At 33.6% G+C, this 19,981-nt stretch overlaps 1 protein-coding gene across 2 annotated transcripts; it reads right to left on the reverse strand.

Annotated features, from left to right (window-relative positions):
* Window positions 1–235: 235 nt before the first annotated feature.
* On the reverse strand, window positions 236–5,468 carry EIP9 (Chaperone DnaJ-domain superfamily protein). Of its 2 annotated transcripts, none has more exons than XM_090314006.1 (2): window positions 3,393–5,468; window positions 236–1,255 (listed from the first exon to the last, which is right to left on the reverse strand). In XM_090314006.1, exon 1 carries the CDS (start codon window positions 5,246–5,248, stop codon window positions 3,419–3,421), a length of 1,830 nt encoding a protein of 609 aa, XP_090170132.1. In that variant the 5' UTR covers window positions 5,249–5,468; the 3' UTR covers window positions 236–1,255; window positions 3,393–3,418. The 2 variants fall into 2 exon arrangements, with proteins under 2 accessions (XP_090170132.1, XP_038887924.2); XM_039031996.2 differs by lacking the exon at window positions 236–1,255 and adding an exon at window positions 2,054–2,535 and having other exon boundaries at window positions 3,393–5,467.
* Between the last annotated feature and the right edge of the window lie 14,513 nt (window positions 5,469–19,981).

Genomic DNA, 19,981 nt, shown 5'->3' on the forward strand with positions numbered 1-19,981 from the left:
CGATTGTGACCCATTACGATTAATCTATCGATGAAATCTCGTTATAATTAGAGCAAGTATCATTACGGATCAATAGAAACTCAATAAAAGCAATTGAAGCTATTTTTATTATTATTATTATTATTTTCTAAATTACTATTTTCAAAATATGATATTAGTTATAATTACACCCCAACTTTCAAGGATAAAAATTAAACTCTCAAACATATATAAATATTAAATTAGACCCTCCAACTTCTAAAAAATTGAACTCTTAAACTAAAACAATTATTACATTTTCTACGATTATATAAGTTTAACGGTTTACTCTTATTATTTTTTCTACTATTGAATAATTACAACCTACCTAATTTTTGCAATTTGTCACGAAAAAAAAAATCTCAAGGAAAATGGAAGTTCAAAGAAAAACAGGAAACTGTCAACAGAAGAGACTGCATATTTCCAAACACTTGTCAGCATTCTCCAAAAACTTGTATTCCTGCCAAGAGGAAAATAAAATGAAAAAAGATTTAAAAGGAATAATAAAGCCAACATTGAGAAAGAGAGAGAGACCAGATTCAAACTTACCAACATGGTGAACTCTATTGTATTGATGATGAAAATACATGAAATAATAACAAACAAAGAACAATTGCTTGACCAGCCACAAACTTGAAACTATAAACAGTAACAGACCATATTTTTCTTTTTCTTTTTTTTTCTAGTGCTGCCCACCTGTTGGAATATAAGCAACTAAACTCTAATAAAAAGATCACCACCAAGTTCAGCCAATACCTGTTGTGTCTTACCATTCATTTCTTACAATGTTCATCCCCTTACCTGTGATGAGTGCTTCAGAAACATCCATAGAATTTCACAAAGAAAGTCCACAGAAATCAACAGCAATATGTTTGTCCATAACAAAGAACTTCAAGTCAGAAATGAAATAGCAAAATTCTAAAACAGTTCAAATACTAAGACAGATACTCCAACAGCACATTCTCAGCAGAACATAAATGAAGGATACAAACTGTCAGTAAAATATATTAATGCTTGCCAATGAAACGTTACGAGGGTTACCGAGCAAGTGTTTACCCAGGGGGGAATCAGTACCATGTCGTCCATTCAGAGTCTACACTGTAACAAAAGCTTGAGATATCATTTTGATCCTCACTATACAAAGGGTTCTGTTACCAATCATGAGAAACTTCATAGAACAGACATGTTGAAGAAGCAATGTTTATCATGAAACATCGACTAAGAAAATGTTCACCAGCTGCATAAACAAGCAATCATCTAAAGAAAATGCCAGTTTCCATTCAGAAGAATATATAGCAACATTTTTGACAATGGACATCATAACAAAATTTAAAAAAAAAAACAAAAACACGTGCATACCAAAATATTCTTTTGCTAATCATGAGAAACTTCAAAGATCGAAGATATGAAATATGTTGCAGAAGCAATGTTTAGAAGTATTAGCCATGCTTATGAATATGTTCTACTTGCACTAACAAGCGATCATCATGTCTAGGAATAGTGAGCAAGGCAAGAACATATCAACATCTTAATTATAAGCAACCAAAATCATAAAGATGTATTTGAAAAGGCGTGAGGATAAGTAGATAATAATGAACATGTGCATTCCAGTGTGCAGGGACTTATACAATGTGACAGTAGACATGTGGAACTTAAAGCTTAATCCTAATAATTTCTGTCATGGCAATAGTGTAGCTTCGTTCGGTTGTAGGACTATGATGGTTATTTGTAAATCTAACAAAACATTATAACATAATATAACCCTTGGCGCATGTACTGTCATGATAAGTATTCTAATGCAACCGAAAAGGGGAACAGAAGGGGGCAAGAGAAATGCTTTGGCCCTTTCAGATAAAGACTTCAATCATGGCTCCAAGATTAGATGGACTGATATGGTAGTCCTCTCCTTTTTCCTTTGTCCCAATGGAGGAATTTGTATTATCAATAAGTACAAAGAAACAAAAAGAGAATAGGACTCCACCACTAATGTACATAGCAATGGAGGAGCAACTTGTACTATCAGGGAGTACAAAGCTTGAAGAGGATAACAGGAGTCTACCATTCATATCCATGGCAATGGAGATTGTGATTTACAACATAAACTTTTCAGTTTTCCAAAAATCAAAGATAGAGTATTATTACAATGCTCTTTGAGAATAAAGGATCAAAGAGATACAACAATCCAACCCTCATCTCACACCTCTCCCACCACCACCTTTTTCCTGAAAAAGTCTTTTATTTCTTACTTACGAATCTCCCAATGATCATCAAAAGGAAGGACGACTTCCAGAAAAGGCAACTCTCAAGATGTAAACACATCCAAGCTGGGGGGGGGCAAAATGATGACGTCATATTAGAAACTTGTCCAAGAGGATTACAGCATGTACTTCAATGTTTAAACCTTAAATCGAGTGAAAAGATGAGCATTTCAATACACACAGTTGCAGCCGCCCAGACCATGGCCTGAAGGATTTCAATAGAATTCTTTCTCCTGGATACTAAAGAATCTATATATTCCTAGAAAAGATGGACAAATACATCATGAGTGGCAAAAACCAAAAGAATAACAACAGATGCAGAAATGCCTCATGACTGACCATTAATTAAAAGGATATGTATTTACAGAAGACCAACAGACAACTTCAATTAGAACGATAAAATCTTCTTTGAAGGTGCCAGGAAGTAACAAAATGTAACTTTCAGATGTCAACAAGTATTATTTCCTAACTGCATCTCGGTTGCACCATTAAAGATTAAGAAAGAAAAAAATTATAAATTTATGCCGGAAAGTTACAACATTAAAGATGTCAACGCATACTATTTCCTAGATGCATCTCAGTTGCGCTTTATCCCAATGGTATATCAGAGAAAATCCAATTCATTACCATATTATATAGATTATCATAAGAAGATAGAGAAAAACGTGTCCTGAATGAATATCTGACATGCAGGAGGGTAGTTGAGAATTGTAATCCCTCAATGCTTCTCTGAAGTTACCAGGAAGTAACAAAATGTAACTTCAGAATGCCATCAACCATATAGACATATTTCATAGTAAATCAAAACAATGAAAGCTCTATTTCCAATAGATATAATTGAGTCAGCAGAGAAAATGTGCAGGGTATACATCGATGTAGAAACCACAACTGCATCTGCACAATCTCGCAGTTCTTTAAATTTGTCAAGTTTTACTTCCCCTAGATACTGTAAAATCTTAATGGAGAAAGTAGAATAATTAAGGCAACGCATAGTTCAGAGTTATGTGAATGGCAGTGTAAGAGGGGGAATGACTAGGCAAAAGGGATTGCAGCTTCAAATTATTTTTATACTACAATAACAAAATACAACATCCAGAACAAAAGGAAGAGTCTTACGTTAAGAATAACATCCAAGAGCCTTACTAACTAGCTTTGACCTTATCATCGGCCACAGCATTAAGTATTGGCAGACTACTCAAAAATTCATCAAGGCCCTCAAAGAACCCACCTCCCTCAATGTAATCCTCCCCATGTCCTCCACTTACGCCTGTGGCGGGTTCTTCCACCTCATTGCTGAATTCCACATTCAAATCCAACTTCCCTAGCTCCTTTGGCCCTTTGCCTTTATGCTTCTTCCCAGTACCCCCTGCGGCTGCCACAGCCTTCTTACTGGACTCAACCTTTGTAGAGTTTGGCAAACCGAATCGCATCAACCCATTTTGTTCTCCAAACGGCCCATTCATATTCTCAACTTCATCTGTATTTCCATTCCCTACATTTCCTTGGTTCCCTTTCAGTGAGCTCTCAGATTGCGCTCTCTTATCAATTCTATTAGCCAAACCCCTCTTAGGCTTCTTCTTCTTACTTATTCTTCCCCACTCTTCATCAGAACTATCACTCGGTTCTGAAACTTCGACATAAATATCATCCTCTTCACAAATAAATCTTGGTGTAGATTTCTTGGCGGGTTTAACATTTCTAGTTTTCCCCGGTTTTGTTCCCACCTTACCAGGCAAAGGACAGGAAAACATAGCTGAAAAGGGCGACCAGGCTACAGAACCCACTGCCCCTTTAGCATTGGGAGAAACCCCAAGTGGGAAAAACCCCCAGCAACAGAAGGTAGAAGCACTATCAGCTACCGGTGGTGAAGGAATAACCAGTGCTTGAAATGCCTTGGCACAATTCTGGCACCTAAGCACACAATCCTCATAACCCTTAGGGTATTCGTAGAGATTATAACAGTACGGACAAGCAGTCCAGAAACTCGGAATGCTCGACTCAGTCGGCAAAGTGGACGCAGTCGGTAAAGTAGACTCAGCCTCCCGTGAAGGATGATTGGAATCAATGTGCTGCTGAGTAGCTTCCTGAGTTGACTCATTGACATCACTGACATTTGGCCTCTCTTCTTCTACGGTTACTTTAGCATTCATCGATTTGGGGGGTTTTCTTACAAATTGCTGCTGCTGCTGCTGCGGCTGCGGATCCTCCTGCTGCTGTGGCCGGTGAGGAGACGGTTGAGGAGGTGGTGGCTGTGGCTGTTGCTGTGGCTGTGGCTGTGGCTGTGGCTGTGGCTGTGGCTGCGGATGTGGCTGTGTCTGTGGCTGTGGCTTTGGCTGTGGCGGTGGCGGTGGCTGTGCCGGTGGTTGTGGCGGTGGCGGCTGCGGACGTTCCGGCGGTGGCGGTGGCGGTGGCCGTTCCTGATGCTGAGGCTCCTCTACCGTCATCCTAGTCTCTTTCCTCGGACTAGTTCTAACAGGCTGCGGAAATTGAGGCTGCTGCGGCGGGGACTTCGGTTTTTGACTCGACCCAGTCGTTCCAGAGCTAAACTTAGAGCACATAAGATAATCATTATCATACAAAGCTTTTCTCAAAGGATTCGAAAGCACACACCATGCATCAGAGACAAGCCTGAAAGCATGATCCGCAAACGCAACTCTATTAGCCTCCGGATGAAGAAGAAGTGCCAGTCGCCGATACTGAGTAGCGATTAGCTCAATGCTCTGAGTCGGCTGCGAAATTTGCAAAATACTATACCAGTCATACTGATTATTGATCCGTCCTTCCGCCGCCAGCAGTGTGTCCGCAACGGCTATTACCCTGTCCGCCGCCTCCAGCACTATCGGGTCCGATTCCCTCGCCCGGATCGCAAAGCTCCTAGTTCCATAGAAGTCACGCGCCGCCAAAAGCTTCTCCGCTATGCTCAACCACCGCAACGCCTCCGCCCTATTCCCGCCGCCGCCGTTGTGGTCCATTTCCCGACCTCACTCTCTCTAAGCTCCAGCTCTCTCTCTCTCTCTCTCTTCCCAGTTTCCACTGATCTGGTCCTCTGTTCTCCACTGTAATCAAGACAAAAGAGCTAAGGCCTTTGGATTAATTGAAATTACTAAAAAGGATAGGAATCTCCCCTTAATTACGAACCATTTCGTCTTCTTTTGGTAGGTTTGAAAGGGTATTTTAGACTTTTGATAAACATCCAAAAATAATTTCTCTCTTTCCTCTTTCCTCTTACCTCTTACCTCTTACCTCTTACCTCTTACCTCTTTCCTCTTTCCTCTTCGTCATTGTCACAGTTTTTGAGATGAAAATGTCTGATGGGAGTAATGGAGATTAATACTGACGACTATTTCTATTTTTTTTACTGTGATAAATGGTAATTGTTTTTTTTTACTCTATCTACTTGGAGATAATTTAACCGTGGGATGAATTTTTTTTTTTTTTTACGGAATGATGGTAGATTAATTTTGAAATTGTTATTTCACCACGTGGCAGATAACGGTAAGATCGCATCATGTGTCACGTGATTGGCACTAACACGTGCACCACGATTTTACAACGTTCGTAAATTTTGCTTTTGAGCGAACGATGGGAATTGGAAGAGAGGGAGACTTTTTTAAAGAAAATTATAGTTTTCAAATTTATTTATATGGAGATAACCAGTTTTAAATTTTATTTTACTTTTCAGGAAAAAAAATAGATTTTATATGTACAAACATTAATCCAACTAATTAGTAGAGATTAGAGATTCGATGTTTCATTCTCACCATCGTGGCTAATTATCACATTTCATAATTATTTAAATTAATTGTACTATTATTGAAAAATATCGGTAGACCAGAGAAAAATATATATTTTTTTAAAAAAAAAATCAATTTTATTTAAACTGTTTAACTTACACTTGTAAATATTTCAAAAGTTATTTTGAGTGATTGTCAAATACTTTATTTTTTAAAAAAATGACTTAATTTCAAAACTAAACTTTTGAAAAGTTAAACCAATAGATTTGGAGGGGAAAAAAGCTAGAAGGCTCCCTTGCTAGTAGCGAGATGCTTAACAACAATGGTGGTGGTGAGAAAATAGAAAGAAGTAGAAGTGGCAAAGTACAGGGAAAACAAAGCAAGACTAGGGAGCTATGACGTGAAAAACAAGAGAGAGTAAGGAGCTAGAACAAGAAAAAAAACGAGCAAAAAGCTAGAGCAAGAACTAGAACAAGTGCAAATGCGAGTGGAATAAAAATATTAAAAAAAATGTTGACTAACGTCGACAAAAGGATAGAAAACAGATATAAAAAATTGGATTTTGTCTCATTTTCACATGAATTTTTAGAGCATCAGTACAAATCTACTTAATTATTTGGGCTCGTTTAATAATGATTTCATTTTTAATTTTCTAATTTTGAAACTTATGTTTGTTTCCAATTTTTTAATGATAGATTTCACTTTTTTTTTTTTTGAAGGAAACACTAGAAGTCCTAGTCAAATTTAAAAATAAAAATAAGTTTTAAAAACTACAGTCTCATTTGATAAGGATTTCATATTTAGTTTTGTGTTTCTAAAATTTCGGTTTGTTTCTTCCTAATTTTTGTACTATGATTTTCACATTTATTATAACGTGCTTGGTGTGTGGGGTCAGGTTGACTTGTTGGTAATAATTATCTGTGTTTGGAATGCTGAGTTGAGGTAAATTGGTAAAAATTATCTGTGTTTTAGGGTGTAGAGTTGAATTGAGTTGGTTTAAGAAAGCTTTGTTTTAGTCTAGAGTTAAGTTACGTTGAGTTATGGGTATCTGATGCTTCTTTTGTTTTAATCTAAAAGAGTATGATTTTTTATGGGTTTTCTGTTTTTTTTTTTCCTTTGCTTTTGTTAGTTTTTTTTTCCTTTTTGCTTAATTTTTGTTCCACCATTCAAACTGCACAATTCAAAATTTTAACACCCATTTTAGATATGAACTCAATAAATAAAAATATATTTTTACAATTTTCTACATATAACTATTGCGCTTGATGTAGACAAAAAAATGGTTCGATTTCATGTATACAAAAAATATTATTCATTAAGATAGTCAAGTTAGTCAATCCTACCAAGTAGACGTAAACAATACATTTTCATAGACTATGGTAGGACTATTAAGAAGCAGTAGATCTTCTAAAGATATATGACAAATAGGTTTGTAAAGAGGATCAAATCCTCCTCAAACAACCCCTCAATGTTAAATTATTATAAAAGACAAATATTAAACACCATAAACTAATAATTTCATATTTGTATTTAAAAGACACTTTCACTAGTTGAGGGTTTTTTTTAAAAAACAAAAAACAAAAAATTGGTCGAATTGATCATTAGAGTTAGTTCTTGGAGATGAATTGTAGAGTTGGTCGCTATAGATGGTCATCATTGAAGTTGATAATTAAAAATGGTCTTTCCCAAAATTGATCATTAGAGGTGGTTTTTGTTAAAGTTTAGTCGCTTGAGGTGAAAGTCAATGTTGGTCATCAGAGGTGGTTGTCATCGGAGTCAATCATTAAAGGTGGTTTGGAGTTACCGTCAAAGGTGCTAGATCCTTGAGTCGATTGTCGAAGTTGGCTACGAAAATGAGGTCACAAGAGTATGTCGTTGGGCATGGCAAATGTAGTCATCGACGACGACCAACAAGTGAAATCATTAAAACATTGAAGAATATAGTCATTCACATAATTGGTTTTCTAGTTCAATTGAATATTATAGTTACGAAACCTTATACTTTTATTTAGAGAACCTAAGAGAGAGAATGAAATACTCAAGATAATTTTTTTTCTTAAAAAAAAAAAAAACCTGACAATAGGATGAAAGTTCTCAAGACATTAATGCAACTTCATTAAACTTACAATCCAATTTAAACATACAAACATTTATAAGGCAAGAAGAAAATAGTTGTTAATTGGTTGTTTCAAGTTCAGCAATCTCTTTTGCCTTATAAGAAACCAAACATATCTATCAAGATTTTGAATAGATTACAAAGCATACACAAATTCTTCTATTAATGACTCTTAAGAGATGGTAAAAATTTATATCTAGTAGTCGTGCGTTATATGTATCTAAACTTTATCTTTTTAAGGCTAAAATTCAAACCACACAAAACTAATATGCATGAGAACACATAAATACTTTGTTGCAATATAAAACAAGCCTTCAAATTAATCTAGTGCTTAAAAATTCAACCAATTACATCAAAATCTAAAATTTAATTCAACCACTCAATGCACTATAAAAACCTAAACTCATCTAGAAAAATTCATAAACGAAAAGTACAAAGAGTGAAAGATATTGGAATGCCTTGATTTTGTTAATTGGTACTTTGAACAACTAAGTACGGAATCTAGCTGGCCGGTCAGAATTCATATTCAACCTATTTCATTATTTATGGTTATTTACGATTATGACCCTAGAGTTTAGAGAAATATACTATATAAACTTTCTAACCCTAGTAGCGCCGTTTTGTATTCTGAAAACATTCTCACTGTTAGTGAACCATATATATCTGTGTGTCGATCTTCTTTTATGTTTTTTTTTTTTTGTATTCTTTAATTGTTGATTTCATAACAAAAGGGAAGGGCGAAACTCACTAACATGTGACACAATCATTATTGATGTGATGTATATGGTGATCTCGAATTCGGATGTCTTTATTGACTCTCGAGAATGCTTCCTAACTCCTTAGGACTAAGTCAAATTCGAAAAACAAAGTTTTTTTTCCTCTAATTGACCTCTCCAAAATTGATTCAGGAAAGATGATTTTACAACCAACACTATCAAAATGTCATCATTCTTTTTATGTAGTGTCAAGGCACTACCCCTAGCATCTCGACTCTATGAATAGAATTCAAAAATTGAGGAGCGTCGAATGGGATTGAGTGACATAATGAATTTTCTCCCCACGTTGTCCTTGTAGGTCTTGAGTAGGGGTGTTCATGGGTTGGGTTGGGTTGAAAGACTTTTTAGACCCAACCAATTTTTCGGGTTGTAAATTTTTTCAACCCAAACAACCCTTATTAAAAAATGAACCCAACCCAACCCAACCATAAAATATTTGGGTTGGGTTGGTTCGGGTTAATCAGATCATTTATTTAAAATTTTATTCTAAAAAAAAGTAAAATGTAAATATGTAAAAATCTAATTTAATTATTTTCATATATTGAATCAAGATTAACAACTCAATTTCAACTGAAAATTTTCTTTATAAAGGGCAAAGAAACTACTTTTAAGAGTTGTTGAATAATAAATTATTGAAAAAATATTGGAATTAAATAAAATTAAAATAAATATATGTATAAATAATTATGTTATAAGTAATAAAAAATATATTTTTTAAAGTTAATAATAAATTCGAGTTGGTTTTGGTTATATTAGGTGAACCCATGAACCAACCCAACCCATAAAATTTTCATTTATTTGAACCCAACCCAACCCAAATGAGTTGATACCCATGGTTTGGGTTGTGTTGATTGGTTTTTTCGAGTCATCGAGTTTTTTGAACACCACCATGAATCTCTATTCATGAATTTAGTATTTAAATTATATTTAAATATTAATTGATTCTCAAGTATCGTTTAGTTCAAAAATTAAATATGTAATTATATCACATATAATTACTAATTCTCTTAATTCGAATTTGAACGTTTCAAATTAATTTATCACACTATTCTAAGGCTTATTCCACTTATGTGCTAGTAGGGCACCTATTGGACCTACAAATCATGAGCTCTAACAATTTAATTGGCTAAACTATTTACCCTTAATAGTTGCACTCCCCTCATGGTATATATATTGTGTCCACTCAATATAACCATGATTAGTAAGTTAATCTTTCATAGGTCGTTTTACCCCGAGATTACATCTTGTTCGGTAAGTTCCACTGATTCTCTAATGAAAAATTGAATTGTGATCAGATCATCAAACTGAGTCCCTCTTGGGCCAATGAGAGAGTGGGGTCCCTTGTTCATCCCTTGTTCAAGACTCGGAGTCATCACTTAAAAGAACAACCTTTGTATTATCCCTGAAAGCGGGTAGAAGTAAATTCTTTCTTGCACCATATGTCCCCAACTATCTACCTAGTCTTAAATGGGAGGCTTATTGAGTCGGCGCTGTTGAGCCAACCCTCACCTATGCAAATAATTCTGAATAAATAGGAGTTCATAGTTAGCTTAGGATTAAGGTTAAGTTAACTAGGTCATCGTTATGAAATACTCTGTCTTAAACAGTAAACAGTGTTATAAAGTGAGTGTGACTTATTTCTTGGTTTAATATTATGCAAACTCATTGTACACGATGCCCCACTCCTCATGTCACCACTGATCCTTTTGTAGCACTTTACAACTCCTTGTAACAACTATAGAGTGGGTCGCATCCGATAGTATTACCAAAATAACGTATCCAACCTTATTCGTATAGTGTAGATCATTTTGACTATTTATTTGAATCTGATCTCCACATAAAATTTAAAAGTATTCATGTAATAGTCATTGGTCTTTTAGTTTATCACCCAAAGGTCAAGATTTCGACAACCATTAAACTCATTTTCTATTTGGCAACCAAGATGGTGAAAAACTCAAAGAAAACTCACCAATTTTTTTTTTGAAAGTTTAGTAACCTTCGGTGCTAGCGGCAGCGATGGTGTAATCGAACGCAACGATCAATCAATCACGCCAGACGAAGCAACGACGGGCGACAGCGCGGTTGAAGACCAACAGTTGGGTTGTCTTCACAATCGACGACAAGATTCATCCGATTAAGGAATTTTATTCTCCGTTATTTTCTTTTTTTCCTAACCATATATCTTTTCCAACACCTCAAACCCCAAACAAATAAATCTCTTCCCATCAAATTTAAAATCCAAATAAAAACCAACCTTTCAATTAAATTAAAATCACTTTTAGTTACTTATCATACTAATTAACATTTGAATTATTTAAACACAATAACTCAATTTCGTCGCATTTTTTTGCATAATAATACAAGACAATTAAATAAAATTTCTCTAAAATTTTGGTTTGTTATAAATCAACTGTTAATCAATTTAATTAGTATTCCGTAAATTTCCGCTTTAATATTGAAAAAGCATATTAAATTGTTTGATAAATCAGTGTTAAATTATTTCAACTTAATTATAATAACGACGTTTATGCATAATTATATTTCAACCATGAATATGTTACCCCTGTTAGGTTTATGTTTAATTTAGTTTTCATATGATTTTGATTACAATATTGTGTTTAGTCCTATACAATTTTATGTTTTTGACAAGAAATTAATTGCTAATAAGAAATATTGATTTTTTTTAATACAATAGGGATAGAGGATTCGAATCATAGAACTATATATTTGTATGTCACTCGAATTATGTTTACTTTGGTTATATTAATTTTTTAGGATAATTATTTTAAATGGTAAAATTATTGAAAATATTTTCAAATATAGTAAAATGTCACTCTCTATTAGTGATAGACCGCGATTGGATGATAAACTGTGATAGACATCTACTACATACTAATAGAGGTCTATTGCGGTCTATCATTTGATAATGACATTTTTCTATACTTGTAAATAAATTAGTTCATTTTTTTTATTTGAAAACAATATATTTTTATTTTAATTAAAATAAAAAGTGAATTTAATTAAATTAATATAAAATAAGCAAACAATTAAATTTTAATTAGAATTGGAGGATTGATGGATGATGGTGAATCCCGTCCCAACAAAGTAGAGATAGGGGAGGATAAATAAATAAGTAAATAAATAAATATATATATTAATGGGAGGATAAATAGTTAGTTCATTTGAAAAGCTCCGATTATACAAGTCAACATAATTGAAAATATTTTTATTAAGATTCATTAATAATCAGCTTTAGAAACACAAAAAAATTGTTAAAGTTGTTTTAGGAATAAATTTATTTTAGAATCATTTTTATAATCTATAAAATCTACAGTAAATTGTGAAAGTAAGGAAAAGAGAAATAAAGAAATTTTTTATAAATAGAAAAATTCGAAAAAAATTTTACAAAAAGTTTGAATAGTGTTTTATACCTCTAAAACTTTTTACTATAAAATTGGGAAAAAATGATAAAAAATAATAATAATAACTATCCATATTTAATATTCGACACCTCATTTTTAAATTTGGGTAAATATAAACTTATACCTTTATATTTTAGAATTTGGGTAAATATAAATCCTGAATTTTGGATTATATTAATTTAAACCTCAAACTAATAATTGTATTCATTTAAATCATGATCTTTATAAATGTATCAATTTAAATATTGAACTTTATAAATATATCAATTTAAACCTTGAACTTTCATTAATGTGTCCAAATAAATATAATAGAGTGTTTAAATTAATATCATTAAAAAGGTTCTAGGTTCAAATCCATACAATTATAAAACTTAAGGTTTAAATTAATACAATTATCAGAATTCAAGGTATAAATTGATATTTGTCCTATAAATTTTCACTTTAATATTATCGTTTTTTTCTAGTCTAACTATGGTTTAATGTAACAAGAGTATTCATACATCTGCTTCAAATCTCATAGATCAAAATATATTTTGGTTCAAAATAAACTACAAAATTACTACAATTAAGGGAAATTGTTAGAAATAACTCTAAAATATTTCCCCTTTCACAATTAGCACATTTTTTTTTTTTAAATTCATTGAAATAGTTTTTCTTGGTCCTTCTTGTTAGATCGACATGTAGATTTAAATAAAAAAAAAAAAATATATTTTTTATTTTATATCCAAGCTATCAAACTTTCTTGTTGAAAGGTCAATATGAAATCTACCAAGTTTTCCAAATATTATGTAAACTTTTCGAATCTTTATACCAAATCTTGCATCTTTTAAAATTTTCTACTATAAAATTTTGTCAAATCTTATATCAAATCTTACTCAATCTCCCAAACTTTACACCCAATTTCTCTTTCAATTTCCAAATTATACACCAATTATTCAAATGCATTCACCAATTTTCTTTTCAAATTCTCTCCAAATTATGTAATGTTTCATAATGTGATTTTTAAATTTTGGAAAGATCATAAAGATTGAATAAGATTTCGGAAAGATATACACATCTAATAGTTTGGATATAGAATGAAAAAATTATTTTTTATTCAAATTTAGATGATCGATCATGACAGAAAATGATCGAGAAAACCAATTTCAACAAATTTTTTAAAAAATATACTTGTGAAGGAGGAGGAACATTCAAGAGTTATTTCTCACGATCGTCCTAAAATTAAATTCACCCACATAAATCAATAAACTTGATCCAAATATAGATCTACGTGCATAAAAAAAATGTAGATCGACACATATAGTTCAAACTAGGCAACAAGAATTAAGTAAATCAATCTCATGGATTTTTTTTTTTTATTATTATTTCAGAGTTGTACTCATTAAGGGTGTTAAAAAAATCCGATATCTGAAAAAACCGATCAACCCAATCCAATTCATGCAGTTTGGGTTGGGTTGAGTTCAAATAAATGAAAATTTGATGGATTGGGTTGGTTCATGGATTCACCTAATATAACCCAAACCAACTCGAATTTATTATTAACTTTAAAATATATTTTTTTATTACTTATAACACAATTATTTATACATACATTGATTTTAATTTTATTTAATTTCAATATTTTTTGAATAATTTATTATTTAACCACTCTTAAAAATAGTTTCTTTCCCCTTTAGAAAGAAAATTTTCACTATATAAATTGAAATTAAGTTGTTAATCTTAATTCAATATATGAAAATAATTAAATTAGATTTTTACATATTTATATATTGTTTTTTAGAACAAAATTTTAAATAAATGATCCGATTAACCCGAACCAATCCAACCCAAATATTTTATGGTTGGATTGGGTTAGGTTCATTTTTTAATAAGAGTTATTTGGATTGAAAAAATTTACAACCAAAATAATTAAATTTGATCTAAAAAATCTTTCCATCAAACTCATGAACATCCCTATTATTCACTTCAAATTTTAATACCAAACACAAGATTTTAATAAATGTGGTAAAAACTTTAATAAATGTTGTACCGTAGAGCTTTTAAATGATCTCTACACAATATGATAATTATAGAAAAGAAAAGAAGAAATTTCAAAAAAGAAAAATGGGAAATGATTTTAAGTAGAAAGAAGGTGAAAGGCGTCAGTCAGCAGTGAATAAATGCCTGACGCTTTATATCGTCCGAAAAAGTGGAAATATATATATATATATATTATTTTTTAAAATTTGGCTTTTGGATAGACTTTTCAGGCAGATATTAATGCGTAATAAAGTTTTTTTTTAAAAAATTTTTATTTTTTAAATTTTATTTTTAAAATCCACTTCCCATCCCATTTTTTTCTTTTGATTCATCTTTTCCCAAGGAAGATCACATTATTTATTATTATTTTTGAAATGGGAACTACTCTATCTAAATACCCATCCAAATGGACATTTGTTTTTTTAAAAAATAAAAAATAAAAATTAAGAAAAATGTTTGGCTATTACCCATGAATTTATGAGGTGGATCAGTTTTAATTTTGTTAATATAAATCCTTGATTTGAATAATTATGCAATTTGAAACTTTATATACTTGAATTTGTGACGTTCTATACAAAATCTAGATAGAAAAAAATATACTTGATCCTGTTTGTCTAGGGGGCCTATCCTCTCTTAATTAGGGGAGAGGGTTGCTTATGATGCAACGAGAGTTCTAGGTAAGCACGTGAGTCTGACCTTTTGCATGTGGATGGGGAGTGGAGGTAATCGTGTGTTTCGTGGGATTTGCTAGAGCTCTCTATTCTAGTTCATGGGATCCATCCTTGCATTAGTAGGGAGGATTAGTGAGTTTGAATGTTCGATAGTTCAGATAGGTTCTCAATTTTGAGTGCTTGGGAGATTTTGCATTATCACAAGGCGCAAGTGCTTTGGTTTCATTTAAGTTGGTTTTGAGATAATGTATCACACCCCCTCCCAAATTACTTTCTTAACTTGGAAAGAGGTGTGAAGACAGTAGATGTCAACCCTCTTATGACACCTACTACGCAACTTACTCTTGAAACTTGTCTCCATTGTATCTTTTGTACCTGATAAACAGTTAATATACATATACTCATTCAGACTCACAAGCATACAAACTTTATTGAACACATATGCACACACCACTTATATACAAGCAATAACAACTTTATATAAATTTATACCACAACGATTCCATCTAGGGTTCTACTCTTTCCTCTAATATGTACATGATTGTTTTAATACTTAAATCAAACATGATGGATCATTTAAGCTTTTTCTGTATCTCTGGGTTCTTTGAATTTTGTGGCAGACTAGCAGATTTGAAAAGGGTGAGCTAAAAATACCCAGTGAGTGACTTTCTTTTAGAACATACTTACATAATAAACATGATACAAAAACATAGTTTGTTGAATAAAGTATGAACCTCAATATCTTAAGGTTAAGAAATAGTTCTAATTTCATAAAAGAATGTAACCTTTCCATAAGTATTTTTAAAACATTGGAAATCTCATCCATCATTAATTGGTTTGAAAAACCGTCATCTCTTTCTTTAGTTGAGGGAAAGCCCTTTTACTCGATCGTTTAATGTCGATTACCTTAGTTGATATAGAGTAATCTCAATACAATCAACATCGATGATACTGTTCCTACATGCACGTGGATATACCTTAAAGGCTAGTAGTATATACACCTTGGATACTGTCATCTCCTTAGGTATTAGGGGATCCGGATACCTCCATCTCCTTCAGTATCGGGTTTACTAAATAAAAAAAAATTGTAAAACCTGGTTTTAGGCTAAAAAGCTTGGTATTTCAATCATTAAGCATTCCACTGAAAACATATCATAGAAATAGTAAGTCATGAGAAATAATTCATCTTAAGGAATGCTCATTAACACATGGTTCAATCAATAAAACTCAAATATGCTTCATAAAACTCTTCTCAAGATTTATCATGCTTTGGACCTTAAAACATGCTTTGAAATTAGAAAAGCATACTTAGAACTTTTGGCATAAAGCTCATGAAAATGCATGCTTCATTTTACTTAAAACTCTAACCTTTAAAAGAAAAAGACCATGTGTCCATGCCATATAGGTTTTTGAAAGGTAAACATGTGTTTGATTATTCATTCTCAAACTCATATTTTAAACTTGTGAACACATCATACCTAAATTAGTCATGCATTGGAAACATCATAGAAAACATATAACTAAATTTATGAAAATTAAGTTAAGGTAAATCCTTATCAAAACTAGTCACTCACTGTCTTATGCAATCCCCCAAGAGTTATAGGCTTCTCCTACTTGTATTTGCCCTGTGACATAAATAAGTACCTTTGGTTAACATCATTAGCTCCCTTTTGAGCTTAACTATAGTTCAAGCTTAACATTACACTTAGAATTCCTTAACAAGCTTACCAACGTTTGCCTCCTACCAACGCATCACTCAATACTTAGCCATTTAGCTTGCACGCTTGGTCGATTGGCACAAGCATACGTGTATGGGCATCGGATTGGCGCTAGGAGATGCTCACTCTACCTAGGCATTGGGTGCTATACTTAGCGCGCTCTTAGCGACAAGACCCTTCCACCATATAACTTCATGCCTTACCTTGCGTGCACACACACATCAATGCCTGCATACGTTCCACCTCCGCCTAAGCCAACTGCTTGCTTGTCCCTTGGTTGCAGCTGCCTACTTATTCATCCACACAATTTCTAGGCTCAATTTCCAGCTTAAATAACTTAAATTCCAGACATTAGTTTACAAAATTTCCTTCTAAGAACTTCTTTTTAATCATCTTAATTCTCTTACCTTGAAATTTTGGCCTCATTTTCTGCTTAATGAGCTCAAAATTCTCCAATTTTTCTAGCTTGCTCGGATGATCAAGAAACTTGGAACACTTGTCAGATTCTTCAAATTGTAGTGGGATTTTGTGGAAATTTCTTCTTGGTAGCCTAGGATTTCCTTCAACACCGATTGAAGCACAATTTGGCAGCATCTTCTTCCTTTAAGCACGAGTGAATTGGGAAAGAGAGCCTTTCTTCACAAACTCATATTTATAGCAAGCTTTGCATAACTAAGGGGTCTAATTTGGTGACACCTAGGCCACTAACCAATGTTCAAGGCCTCTAATGATGCCACTTAGCCCATTAACCGAGTGATTAAGCTAAGTTCTTTACCTTTATTTTAATGCACAGGGCCGACGTCCACTTCAACCCCTCTCTCAGCCAACGCACGCTCATTACTAATGCCTCATTGCCCTATCTTAGGCGCCTTCTTCTCACCTTGTCCGTCTAGTATAGCCTAAATTAACCTCCATACATCAATGCTCAATACTTTTCCTATGTTATGCTGCTCGCCAATGCCAATGCCTATTTTTCAAGCAGCTCACACTTAACCTCTAACCTCTAGTCCTCATGGCCTACACATGCTTTGCAGCCCACACCTAGCCCCTTGCCTTAGTGGCTCTTTAGTGTCTGTCTTGGGCACTCGACTGCTCGTATGCTACCTCTCCTTGACCCATTTAACCTCTAATGAGGCTAATGCATGTTTCTTGCTAGCCACAACCATCAACCACACTCGATAGCCCAACCAACCTCTAATATAGGGTCTCTAACACATGCTTCTTGTACTTAGCCAATTCTTTCCACATGGGTCCTTAGACGCATGGCATGACTCTAACTCCACAAGCCCTCCATTTTCCTTCTCAATGTTGAGACTTCTCATTCCACCCGAGAGCCTCAATTCCCAAACTTAGAAAATTCCTTCACTTCTTGGCCTAAATTCTTTTCCTCTTGGTACCTAACACTTAGGAAATTTCCTTGCCTTAGTCTACTCCATCCTGGTTTCCCTTTACATACATCTTCCAAGATTTTCACTAAGTGTTAGATGTTTTCTCAAGCTACCCAAGACTCTTCCTTGCCTAACACTTAGAATGTTTTCTCCCTCTCAATACTTTACATAATAATAACATTGACAACATATATGCAACTAAGTTAACAATCATACACAAAAACATCAAATAAACTCAAGCATAACTACTTAGGAAGATAGATTCTAGGGTTTACATAATGTCCCTAAGCATTTGTTCATTGTTTCGTTGCATGGTGTGGGATTGATTGTGTATTAGGGACTGGTTGCATCAATGTGATGTTTCGTTATCCACTACTTATCTCTTGTGTTCTGATGGTGTTGAGTTGGGGAAACATTTTTTTTCTTTTTTTTCTGAATATGGGTTTGGGAATGAAGTCTGAAAGGGTCTTCTAGGGTAGATGGCTTCTTCTCATCATGTGGTTGGGAGGGATGTGGAGTTGAGTTGGGTGTGTTGACTTAGTTAGGATAGAAGGGTCATCGGTGGAAGTTGTGTCCTATGTTTCAATTTACTTTATTTGGTAGATGTTGGGCTTGATTCCTAAATCCCTTTATTCTTGTAGTTTGTATACTTGTATAAACAAATTATTATTAATAAAATAAATGTTATTTTATATGTGCATTAACTCAATCCAATAAAATAAGATCCTTGGTTATTTTATGTAGCTTAAATATGTATGTGGTGACATACAGGTGAATCATGTTTAAGTAATAACTAAATGGTCTATAGTATATGGATAAAATTGGGTGCCTTACCTTGGTAACACTACAGATACGACCCACTCTGTAATTGTTACAATTGTTGTAAAGTGCTATAAATGATCTAATCTTGATCATTCATATGGAAACTCGTGAGTGGAGGTATCCTATATAAAGAGTTTGTATAAGATCAGACCACAAAATGATTAGTCTCTCTTTATAATGTCGTTATTTGAAGAGACTTATATTTCACTAGGATGACTATAGGTGTAAACACCTGCCTATGAGGGCGGTCCTTTGATCTGCATGGGTGAGAGTGATCAGATTTATCGACTCAACATGCCTGCAATTTTGTGGATTCGTCTGAGGAGGGAGTTGGGAACTCAACTACACAAGATGGAATTCACTTCTTTCCATTGTTAGAGTAAGTAGATGAATTGCTCCCTTAAGAGCTGATTTCGGGTCTTGAACAATAAGGGCCCTCACCTTCTCATTGGCGAGAGAGGGGTCTAATTATAGTGGGACTATGACTAATTGTTCATTAGAGGGGTCAGTAGTACTTAAGGAGTTAGATGTAACTACAAGGGTAAAACGTTAATTTTGACCAAGCTGTACTTACGAGTAATCTGTGAAGGGTCAACGCTGTAGGAACCCTGTTAAAGGTCCTTGAGCGGAAGATGGGATCAGACTCAAACCCAAAATTTATGAATTAAAATTCTACAGTAAACAAACAAATAAATTATGCATTTAAGAAATAAAATTACAGTATGCTTGAGAAGATTAAAACAAAAAAGTAAACGGGTTTAAGAAACCTTACCCTTGAAGAACCTTTCTTCACGAAATTTTTTCTCCAAATCTTGTCACGTACAATCTCAAACCCACTAACCGTCAATGAGGACACCACCACGAATGTTACCTCTGTATTCTCTGGGTGAGAATCTAGGAATTTTGTTGGCTCTGGCTATTTTGAAAGAGAGGGATTTTGAGAGAGATGAGAGAGAGGATGATAGCGATCAAGTTAAAACTTACATAACTCTTTTGTACATTTTTTTCAGGAAGAAGAAGAGGAAAATACCCCTTCTTC

Source organism: Benincasa hispida, chromosome 5 (assembly GCF_027475165.1).
Source record: "Benincasa hispida cultivar pf3 chromosome 5, pf3_genome.v1.1, whole genome shotgun sequence".
NCBI classification, from domain to species: domain Eukaryota; kingdom Viridiplantae; phylum Streptophyta; class Magnoliopsida; order Cucurbitales; family Cucurbitaceae; genus Benincasa; species Benincasa hispida.

Bases quoted from the DNA above. Each gene is read 5' to 3' on its own strand.
- EIP9 (XM_090314006.1), bottom strand. From the start codon at position 5,248: ATGGACCACAACGGCGGCGGCGGGAATAGGGCGGAGGCGTTGCGGTGG.